The sequence below is a fragment of the Drosophila subobscura genome, chromosome dot (assembly GCF_008121235.1).
Source record: "Drosophila subobscura isolate 14011-0131.10 chromosome dot, UCBerk_Dsub_1.0, whole genome shotgun sequence".
In the NCBI taxonomy this organism is placed as follows: Eukaryota; Metazoa; Arthropoda; class Insecta; order Diptera; family Drosophilidae; genus Drosophila; species Drosophila subobscura.
Genome location: NC_048535.1, coordinates 749,071 through 760,158, shown reverse-complemented (window position 1 = coordinate 760,158; position 11,088 = coordinate 749,071). Strand labels below are relative to the sequence as shown.

The 11,088-nt window shown below is 37.3% G+C and overlaps 1 protein-coding gene across 4 annotated transcripts; it reads left to right on the top strand.

The window, feature by feature from the left end:
* Window positions 1-1,731: 1,731 nt before the first annotated feature.
* On the top strand, window positions 1,732-10,908 carry LOC117903001 (glutamate receptor ionotropic, kainate 2). 4 transcript variants are annotated; one of them, XM_034814735.1, is made up of 15 exons: window positions 1,732-1,869; window positions 1,930-2,091; window positions 2,256-2,387; window positions 2,661-2,827; window positions 2,905-3,141; window positions 3,229-3,381; window positions 4,258-4,461; window positions 4,545-4,748; window positions 4,809-4,913; window positions 4,982-5,437; window positions 5,524-5,725; window positions 5,948-6,136; window positions 6,503-6,776; window positions 7,573-7,574; window positions 9,807-10,908. In XM_034814735.1, exons 1-15 carry the CDS (start codon window positions 1,788-1,790, stop codon window positions 10,769-10,771), a joined length of 3,534 nt encoding a protein of 1,177 aa, XP_034670626.1. In that variant the 5' UTR covers window positions 1,732-1,787; the 3' UTR covers window positions 10,772-10,908. The 4 variants fall into 4 exon arrangements, with proteins under 4 accessions (XP_034670626.1, XP_034670624.1, XP_034670625.1 ...); XM_034814733.1 differs by having other exon boundaries at window positions 1,733-1,869; window positions 2,154-2,387; XM_034814736.1 differs by lacking the exon at window positions 1,732-1,869 and adding an exon at window positions 2,154-2,170.
* Window positions 10,909-11,088: the final 180 nt, after the last annotated feature.

The following is an 11,088-nucleotide window of genomic DNA, read 5'->3' as shown; positions in this document are numbered from 1 at the left end:
CTGCGCAGCTGATGTTGCCAAAATAGGACACTGAACTAAATCTTGAATGATAAATATTGATTTAGAATTAATAGTTCAAAAGTGTTAACTAAGAAACTCATTACTTGTTGGTCATTTTTTAAATTTTAAATCCATTTTTCAAAAGTGGTGCTATTATTTTTTTCGCCTAATTTTACGAGTTTCTCTAAAGTTCCTTAAATAACTTTAAAGCCTTACAAAAAAGGTTGTTTTTTTTGTTGTTCCCAGATTTGTAAGAGTCTTCCCTTTCTAAAAATGTGCTTAAAGTTTCCTTAAAGTTAAAAATGTGAGTTGGGCAACTATTTGAAAATTGCTTGTGGTGGTGGTGCTATTATTTTTTTCACAGCTGTATGTATGTATTCTCATACTGATTGGGCAAACACATTGGTGATCAAATTAAAAAAAAAATAAGTCTAGTATCGATCATTTTATCCTTGTAACTAGTTAGAAGAATGGGAGCCTTTTTTAAAATTTAACATTGAGGAACTTGATATTAAAGTCGGTTAATGTACAAGTTAAAAAAATATATGAAACTGTAATTATTGCATTCTAAAGAGCGAAATCCAATTTCTACCTTAATGGACTTTTTCAACGTAAACAAAATATGGTTGGACGACTGCTTTAGAACCAGTTCTTAGCCAAATTAACAAACCATTTTAAAGTCCACAATTTTCCACGATGTCAGTCTGTCAGTATTCAGAGTCGTCTCTGAAACTTCCTTTATTCACCTGACTTACATGTATATCCTCATGTCAGGTGCTTTTGAGACAAACGAATACCCGGGAGTAAAACAGAGATAAAAGCTACAATTGTGTTGAAGGAAATTATAACTAAAATTACCAAAGAAACAGAGTTCTGAGTGTTTGTTGTAGAGGTAAATATGTTGTGTAAATATATGTATGTTTATGTGCGTATTTTTAGAGCTGGTAGGTTGGTAGTGGTATACCGTAAATCATAAATATATCATCACAGAAGAGTTTATTGTAGACGTTAAGAAAGTGAAATATAAAAATAATTTAATAATAAGGGTAAAACCACTTACATATGTATGTATAAATGTACATATGTGCTGCGTTATACCGTTATACCCGTGTACGAGTAGTTTTATCAAAGTCCTCATAATCAACTAATAAATGATAAATAATTAATTATATTTTAATTTAATTACTGTTACTGGTTAAATCCTAACCCCAAATAAGTAGAATATACATTCTTTGCATCACATACATATGTACATATGTTTTCACAATATCCAAGTGAATACACATGTACATACATACATACATATGTGAAACATCATTAAAAAAAAATCCACAGATTACATATCTGTTAAGAAGATACTAAGAAGATGTTACAGGCGATTTTATCACATACATACATACCAAAAGCGTAATAGAAATTGTTTAAAATAAGTATTTGAAAATAAATATTTTAAATTCGGCTCTCGATTAATTCAATAACTGCCATCGAAATGGCAGTCGCGACAACTAATAAAAGTTTCATTTTGGTTAGAACCAGTTTTTGTGAAAGAAATGCATAGCAGGTTAGAGCATATAACGTACTGTGCTGCTTAACGCACCATAAATCGGTAAAAATCGATCATAATCGAGCAGCTGGTAGGGCGGCCGAATAAACGTAGCTGTTGCACTGCAATACAGACTGCACTTATATGGCTTCGTCAGAATGAAATCAATAAATCGTAGAACGCATAAATTCATTGTCAATTTCGAACTAGGCTTGTGCAAACGCGTCTCTGTCCCTGCGTGCTCATGATGTTATGGAGCGGGGCCGCTTTGTGTGCATTTTTCTTTGTTACTCACACGTCGGGGATTCCCCCCCTAATTAGAGTCGGTAATAATCTCCAATGGTAGCAATCAAAGTTTATGCTCTTACTTCATACTAATGCCGCAGGTGCACTTTTTCCCAAAAATGTGGGAAAATACAACACGGAACTGGCCTTTAGATATGCGGTTCATAGATTAAATCGGGACAAGAGCCTTCTGCCAGAAACGAACATTATCTACGATATTGAATACGTCAGTCGACTTGATTCGTTTGAGACAGTACAAAAAGGTATGTTCAAGAGCATCCCTGCCCAGATATCCAGTGTTAAGTGTTTTCATTCAAACTACTAGTGTGCAGACTTGTGCAGGTTGGTGTCCAGGCCATTTTTAGTCCAACCGACTCTGTTTTGGCAACTCACATAAATTCAATATGTGATGCTTTGGATATTCCAGATATAGGTCGTTCTATCCACGACTTTTCCATTAACGTCCATCCATCACAACAATACGTTAACAATGCATTTATCGATGTTATACGCTATCTAAATTGGACTAGGTTCGGCATTTTGCATGAAAAAGATTATGGTAAGTTGTCTGTATTATATTTTACATAGTATATGTATGTACATATGCGTGAATTTACGACCGTGACAGTGTGGGAGGGAGAGGGGGAGCTGTCAAGCCCCACCAAGATTTCGTTGCCTATTTAGAACTTCGCGCCGGGGGAAAATAATCCATGGCACGGCCTTGCCTGTGTTCTGGTTATTTGGTTTGTGGCTATTTCCTGTTGGCTTTTTCTTGCTTAAAAAATCACATCTACAATCGCATATACATATAGACATATGTTTGTATCTGCAGGAATTATTAATTTACACCAGCTTTCACGCTCCGTTCAAGCGGAAGTGCACATGCGAAAAGTTTCCCAAGCATCTTACCTTTCGGCGCTGAACGACTTTAAGAACAAAGAGATACATAACATAATTATTGATATAAACTCGAACGGCATTAAAGCGCTGTTGAAAAATGTAAGTGAGTTAGTTAGGTGGTTCCTCAAAATGTTGCAACATTATGTGTTCCGAATTTGTTTCATTCGACCTAGCAGATTCTACAACAACAGATGAATGAGTATAAATATCACTACTTTTTCACAAGCTTTGACCTGGAAACCTTTGACCTGGAAGACTTTAAGTATAATTTTGTGAATATAACATCGTTCCGACTGGTGGACATTGGTGATGTAGCTGTAAAGGAAATTCTAAAGGATCTTGAGTTCTTTGGTCAGAATATGTTCCAAGAATCCGATGCAAACTTGTATTTACGGAAAGCGCTCACCATTGAGGTAGGTAACCATTAAGTCAGCTTACGAGGATCTCTAATCAGGATTATTAACTGTGTCAAACCTTGGCCGGTCCCCTGTGCCTTTCAGACTGAGCCAGCCCTAATGTTCGATTCGGTTTATGTATTCGCTATTGGACTGCAGACACTGGAACAGTCGCATACGCTGTATCTATCGAATTTGACTTGTGAAGACGAAACTCCGTGGAATGGGGGCTTGAGCTTGATTAATTATATAAATGCGGTTCGTACACACATGCACATACGTATTTACATACATATGAAAATATACATATATGTATGTACATATAAAATTATAAATAAAATAAATAATAAAACGAGAAGAGACGCTTCTTACGCGTCACAACTTTTATACCCGGCACTCAGTACTACATCTGCACCTTAGCGGTTATTTGTCAAATTTTACATTTTTTCTTCATCTCTCATCTACATCAACAACACTGCTGACGCCAACACGCTCCTTTAGCTCGCCACCCTGCCCTAGAGTTACACACTGCAGAGTAAGGGCAGAGATGCGGCAGAGGCAGAAGCAGAGTGTGAATGAGAGAATGTGCAAAAAACCAATATAAGCTGCGGGACGGGGTGGGTTTAGCCACTGCAAATTAATTTCTTCATTGTGGCTATAATAATGGTCCAATCGGATCCCAATTTGGTGATCTGATAGATATGGTCCTTCCCTACGGAAAGCGTTTTTAGGTAGGTAAATTGTAGGTTTGGGAGGTTTTCGCCATTTTGCGGGGACGGGGCTAATTTTTGAAATACACTGGTTTCAGTGTGAGCATACAGCAGTCTGGATACAAAATTTGGTCTCTCTAGCTCTTATAGTTTTTGAGAACTAGCCGACAAACAAGACGGACAGATGGACGAACGGAGAGACGGACAGACAGACATGGCTCTATCGACTCGGCCATTGATGCTGATAAAGAATATATATACTTTATGGGGTCGGAAAGGTTTTCTTCTGTGCGTTACATACAACCGTTATTCGCACAACCCTATTTACTCTTTGAGTACCGGGTATAATAAAATAATATATAAAATAAGCAGATGGAACAGAAATCAGTGTATGTGCATAATGGAAAGTATATTTATCCCACAGGTTGAATGGAAAGGTCTGACGGGTCCTATTCAGTTCAAAGAAGGAAAGCGTGTTCAATTCAAGTTAGACCTAATAAAACTGAAACAGCATTCCATTGTGAAAGTAGGAGAGTGGACACCCCAGGGATATCTCAACATAACTGAGCCAGCAATGTTCTTCGACTCCGGTTCAATGAATGTAACACTGGTAGTAATAACGATACTGGTCTGTGAAACATTTTATATTTATATCCTACTATATGTACATATGTACATCCTTACTGAAATCACGCCTATGTTTAACTTCAGGAAACACCATACGTAATGATGCACTATGGGAAAAATTTTACGGGAAATGAAAGATTCTATGGCTTTTGTGTTGATATATTGGAAACGATTTCACACGAGGTTGGTTTTGATTACATACTGGACATAGTGCCCGATAGAAAGTATGGTGCCAAGGATCCCGAAACCGGGGAATGGAATGGAATGGTTGCACAGCTAATGAAATATGTTCGTTAACCCATTAAATTCTATAGCCTCATTTTTCTCTACCCAACTAACACATTTTAGAAGGCGGACTTGGCTGTGGGCTCTATGACAATTACATATGCAAGGGAAAGCGTTATTGATTTCACAAAGCCCTTTATGAACCTTGGAATCAGCATATTATTTAAGGTATACGAATTCTTGTTCCTAATAAGCATTATCGATTTGGTGAATTCATTGTTATTATATTTTGGCAGGTACCCGAATCAGAGCCTACCAGATTGTTTTCCTTTATGAATCCTCTGGCCATAGAAATCTGGATATATGTTTTGATTGCATATTTTCTTGTGTCAGCTAGTATATATATTGTAGGAAAACTGTCTCCTATCGAATGGCAAAGTATTCATCCGTGCGATTTGGATAACATTACGATTGGCAATCAGTTTACAATGTCTGACAGCTTCTGGTTCACCATCGGAACGTTGATGCAGCAGTCATCGGATGTATACCCGAGAGCAACCTCAACACGTATAATTAGTAGTATTTGGGGATTTTTTTCCCTGATTATTGTGGCATCATATACTGCAAATTTGGCCGCTTTTTTAACTACTGAACGAATGATAAACCCCATTGAGAACGCCGACGATTTGGCAACACAGACAGAAATTTCGTACGGTACATTAGAGAGTGGCTCGACGATGACATTTTTTCGGGTAGGCTATTGACCTGCTATATGTATGCGTGTATATTTTCAGACCGTTACAATAATATACTTGCTTTAAAAAATGCCCTATATAAGGATTCCATGATTGAAACTTACAAGAAAATGTGGAGAAGCATGGATAACAAGAAGCCATCGGCATTTACCACTACGTATGAGGACGGCATAAGGAGAGTCAATCAGGGCAATTACGCCTTTTTAATGGAGTCTACAATGCTCGATTACATTGTACAGCGCGACTGTAACTTGACCCAGATTGGGGGATTGCTGGACACAAAAGGTTTGTAAAAAGCACTTTGGCATTCATTATATACCTACATACATATGTACATATGCTATGCTATGCAGTGTTTGTTGTTAGTAACACGGTTTACTTTTCAAGTGAACTTCCTTCTAAAAAGAAAAACTATGGAAATTTACTTGAAGTCTAGAAAATATATTGAATACATACATACATATTATATAATTAGTATAGGAAATTTTGGCTTTTTGCACCGGGCAGGGTATGGTATCGCCACACCTAAGGGCTCTCCGTGGCGGGACAAAATATCCTTGGCGATATTAGAGCTCCAGGAAAAGGGAGATATTCAAATGCTATACGACAAGTGGTGGAAAAACACTGATGAGACGTGTACCAGGAGGAGCACCAGCAAACAATCGAAGGCCAATGCATTAGGACTGGAAAGTATAGGTATGTTTACACACATAATACCATATACTCGAGTATGCAGCTCCTATGTATTATAACTATAACGAGGAAGGACGTGTGAGTCGCTTCTTAAGCGTGAAATATACTTTTATCAGTCTGAAGGCAAAATTCGGTGGCTTTACGAATTTTCATTAATCATGATACTATTGATTAGGCTATTGATACTGATCAATATATACATGTATATACTTTGTGGGGTCGGGAAAGTTTCCTTCTGTATGTTAAATTTGTTCCGCACAAATACAATATACCCTATTGACTCTCCGAGTTTCGGGTATAAAAACTCTTTGGACTGAATTTGATAACTTAGAGATTTACGTATATATTTATAACATATCTTTTTTACAGGTGGTGTATTTGTGGTACTAATCGCAGGAATTATTGTTGCAGTAATTGTTGCGTTTTTTGAGTTCTGGTTCAATTTTAAATACAATAAGAAATCAAAGCCACTGCAGAACAATTTCTTTCACACGGCTGAAGAGGGGATACTGCATACGGATAAAGAATGCGCTTATATACCACCCAACCGCTCTTTCTGGATCGAAATTTTTGAGGAACTTCGTTATGCCTCGTGGTGCATGAACAAACCTATAAAACCAGAGCTTACTCAGATAAGCAGCGAGTTTCAAGATGACCATGGAGCGATGGATTCGTTTTAAGAGTTAAATAAAATGATTACATAAATTAAATGATTAAATGCATTAATTATTATCTTTTTTAAAACTTTAGTACTTAACGGCTCCTAAACGGCTCGACCGATTCTTATGGTATTTTTCTTGCTTTTTCATCTTCATATGTATGTACAAATAAACACTCTTTACCTTTTACCTGCTCATATCAGTTACAAGAGGTGCGAAATGACCAAATCCAACATGGAACATGGAAAAGGAGTCAACCTCGACTGCGCATAATTGACACTGTCAAACAAAATTACCAAAAACGCCAAAAAAACTCTCACATGAGTCAGACGGCAGGAAAAATAGCAAACTAAATGAAATTAAGGCACCACCAAAAAATATTTAGCGGTCTGCTCATAGGCACAGTTCAAAAAGAACAGCAATCTTTGTTGTTTTTCAAGTACATACTTATGTAGGTCTGCAAATAGGTCGTACGATTTTTTTTCTTCATAGCACAACTTAACTAATAGTCGCGATTTGAATGTGATTTTTTGATTAATTAGGGATTAGTATGTTTTGTGACAACTACATACATATGTACATATATGTTTGAATTCCTCTCAGTGTGGTTTTGCGTTTTGTCTCGAAATCATCTAAAATTTTTGATGAATTGAGTCCATTTTTTTGTGTGACACAGTGAACAATGCCAGCAAGACGCAAGAAGCCCACAAAGACCGTTGCGCAAGTAATGCATGAATGTGCGTGAGGGCAGGTCGCAAATGTTTGAGTTTCAATCAAAAGATGTACGTATGAACAAAGACAATTCGAACAGAGAAATGGACGCCGGTACATGCAGTGTCCCCATCGCATAATCGGACAGCAGTTTCCTCTGTACGAATGTGCTCAAAAAGTATAAAGAAATGCGTTAAACCAACCGTTTTTAACTTACATCTTTATAGTATTACCTATCCAAATTATTAACAAAAACTCATCCTTTTAGTGAGAACAGTTCATTTTAATCGAAAAACCAAAAAAAAAAGTCATGTGTTGAGGCTCAACGCATAATCGGTCAGGGCAAAAACGCCAAAGGAAAATCCCGTTTTTTTAAAAAAATTATTTTAAAGTCCCGGGTTTTCTTATCGAAAATATGCAATGGATGCCTGGATGTATGCCAGACAAAACAAAAACATGTTGTAAAAAGAAACTTAGTCCAAACGAGAAGGGTCGTGTGTGACGCTTCTTACGCGTCGCAACTTTTATACCCGGCACTCAGTACTACATCTGCACCTTAGCAGTTATTATACATTTTTTCTTCATCTGTCATCTACATCAACAACACTACTCACGCCAACACGCTCCTTTAGCTCGCCACCCTTCCCTAGAGCAACGCACTGCAGAGTCAGGGCAGAAACGCGGCAGAATGGCGGCAGAAGCAGAGACGTGTCAGAAACAGAGGCCACAAACTGCGCGAAGCAGAGTATGAATGAGAGAATATGTAAAAAACAAATATAAGCTGCGGGACGGGTTGGGTTTGGCCACTGCAAACTAATTTCTTCATTGTGGCTATAATAATGATCCAATCGGATCCCAATTTGGTGATCTGATAGATATGGTCATTCCCTACGGAATGGCGTTTTTGGGAGATTTGGGAGGTTTTCGCACTTTTGCGGGGACGGGGCTCATTTTTTAAATACACTGGTTTCAGTGTGAGCATACAGCAGTCTGGTGGCAAAATTTGGTGGCTCTAGCTCTTATAGTCTCGGAGAACTAGCAGACAAACAAGACGGACAGACAGACATGGCTCAATCGACTCGGCTATTGATGCTGATCAAGAATTATATACTTTATGTGGTCCTTATGCACAAATACAATATACCCTATTTACTCTTCGAGTACCGGGTATAAAAATTATAAAAATTAAAAAAAAAGAGAATTTACCTCAAAATCTATAAGGAAAAGTCGTTTTCCCAAAGAGTGGGTCTCATACATTGAAATAGTAACATTTGTATGAGAGATTTCCCCGACCTTTGTCCATTGGCAAGCTCTAACAATAAATAATAATAATAACAATAACTTGTACTGACAAAATAAATTCTCGAATAAGGTATTTTATATTGAATCAATGCTACCAAAAAAGTTCGATCTTACAAGAGCTTTTCATTTTCACCCTGCAATATGTAAAATACTGAATATGTAAAAAACATAAAGTTATACATACATATATACACACATACCTACATATCTACATAAGTGTGTATGGATGTACGTATCTTCCTATTGTATTCACAGTGCGCATGATCTAGCCATATTAAATGTGAGTATGAGAAATCAAAATAAAGCCCTGCACTAAAAACAATACTGTGCAAAAAGTGGAAATAGTTCTTGTTTTTCGTACAAGTCAAAAATCGGAAAACCTCTTGATTTCCGCTGAACTAAAGTTAGTTTACAGTTCCTGTAAATAGTTTAAAAGTATGTAGCAATACTGCCATTCACATTAGATTGCATTCATAGTAGATTGCTGCCAGTATACTCGCATACGAGTACCGTACCTGCAGACAAGCAACGGAAATATTTACCAAAAACAATGGGGGTAATGCAACTGTAACCTACCTTTAATTTGGGCATTTCGTTTTCAAAAATACAAATGCAACTTTCAGTTTGAAGCACATAAAGTAAATACATACATATGATATATTCAATGTATGTACATATGCATATGCAACTCTATGTTGCATCTACATACATATATGCATCACCATATCAGCCGAATCGATAGTGTCGGACCATCTGTCGAATTGTCTCTTGTCGTGAAAACTAGACGCAAATTTTGAAGTTTCAGTGCCCGTATTTTGTGCATGTTGTAATATGCACATATGTATGTATACTGATATTTATGTATATCTACATATGTACATACATATATGTATGTATGAAACGATCGGTTGAAAAACAACCGTCGTTTTGCTTTTCAGTACTCAAATAGTACTGTGACCAAAAATGTAAAAAAGTTAGTTATTTTTACCTTTGTCTTTTAGATGAGGACTTCTTAACAATGATTACACGAAATCGATTTCTACACCGGCATATAGCCATTGGAGCTCTCTATTTTTTACTGATAATAACGGTCCTGGGGCTCATCTATGTCCTGTCAATCTTCAACAGCACTGAATTGCCATTCATGGTGAAATCACCATCTCCGCCAGTGCAGAGTTCTAATTATCAGCAAAAAACGATGATAAATATCGATGATGATAAGCGTGGGTTGAGTAAAAGCCAAACAACACAACCCCCTTTTAGAAGTCATGAAACTAGTGACGATGATCAGCAACATATATATATCGACGATGTCTATAGGTCGGACAAATTGGTTAGGTCGTTCAAGCCGGAATATTTTTATACTCGTGCGTCAAAATTCACAGCAACTGGGGGACAGGGGCATTATAAGACACCCAAAATTACCTCAGAATTAGGCTCCGGAACATCAACACGAAGTAGTAATAATGCATTAAATCAGTTCGACAGACTCAAAGGCACGTACGTTGACAACGAAGTGGCAAGTGGCAGCGGCTCCGAAGATACGGATATAAATGCTCCTTTGGATATGGAGACAAAAAAGTTCATAAAACGCATAAACTTAAGATTATTGAAAAAAGGTGAGTCAAATATGACCGCGGAAAAAGGAAAAGAGCACGACAGCGACCGTCCCCGTCTGTTAAAGCAAAGATCGCACAGTGGCAGGATGCGTTACGTACGGGTACGAGTATACAACAATAAAAAACCAGTTGAATGGCCAACAAAAAAAATAGATCAGGGGAGCACCAAGCCACTGGAAAAGGCGAACTCATTGATGGAGGATGACCGGAAACAAGAACGTCGCATCATTAGTAACGAGAAGGAGAGTGCAGATCGATCCCGAAAGCTTTTATTGTGCGAACAGGAAACTGAATCTGGAGTTGGAATGGAAAACGAGCTATGCCGTATGCTATTTAAAGAGTCCTGAATAATTGTATGTGTTTGTGCTTTTTTGTATTATGTATTGTGCCCACTCGACTGTAAGACCCCGAAATTTTAGCTTAGATTGAAATACTTACTCAAGGCAAATAAAAGTAACTGAGGATTGAGATCTTGTGAATGAAATGGCTATCGAATTTTACTAATAAACTTTCAGATGCTTCGACCTAGAAAACTGAATACTAAAACCTCTATGGAGTCTCTACAAAACACGGCAGCATATCTGGGCACAAAACATTCTGAAGTAATCAGGATAGTACGTTCCTATTATATGTATGTATATTCTAAAGAAACTATACCAAGTTT

Excerpts from the sequence above, each read along its gene's own strand:
- LOC117903001 (XM_034814733.1), top strand. The coding sequence starts at position 1,788 with ATGATGTTATGGAGCGGGGCCGCTTTGTGTGCATTTTTCTTTGTTACT. Across the intron at positions 3,142-3,228 it reads GGAAAGCGCTCACCATTGAG|ACTGAGCCAGCCCTAATGTT; the intron begins GTAGGTAACCAT and ends TGTGCCTTTCAG. Across the intron at positions 4,749-4,808 it reads TTGCACAGCTAATGAAATAT|AAGGCGGACTTGGCTGTGGG; the intron begins GTTCGTTAACCC and ends AACACATTTTAG.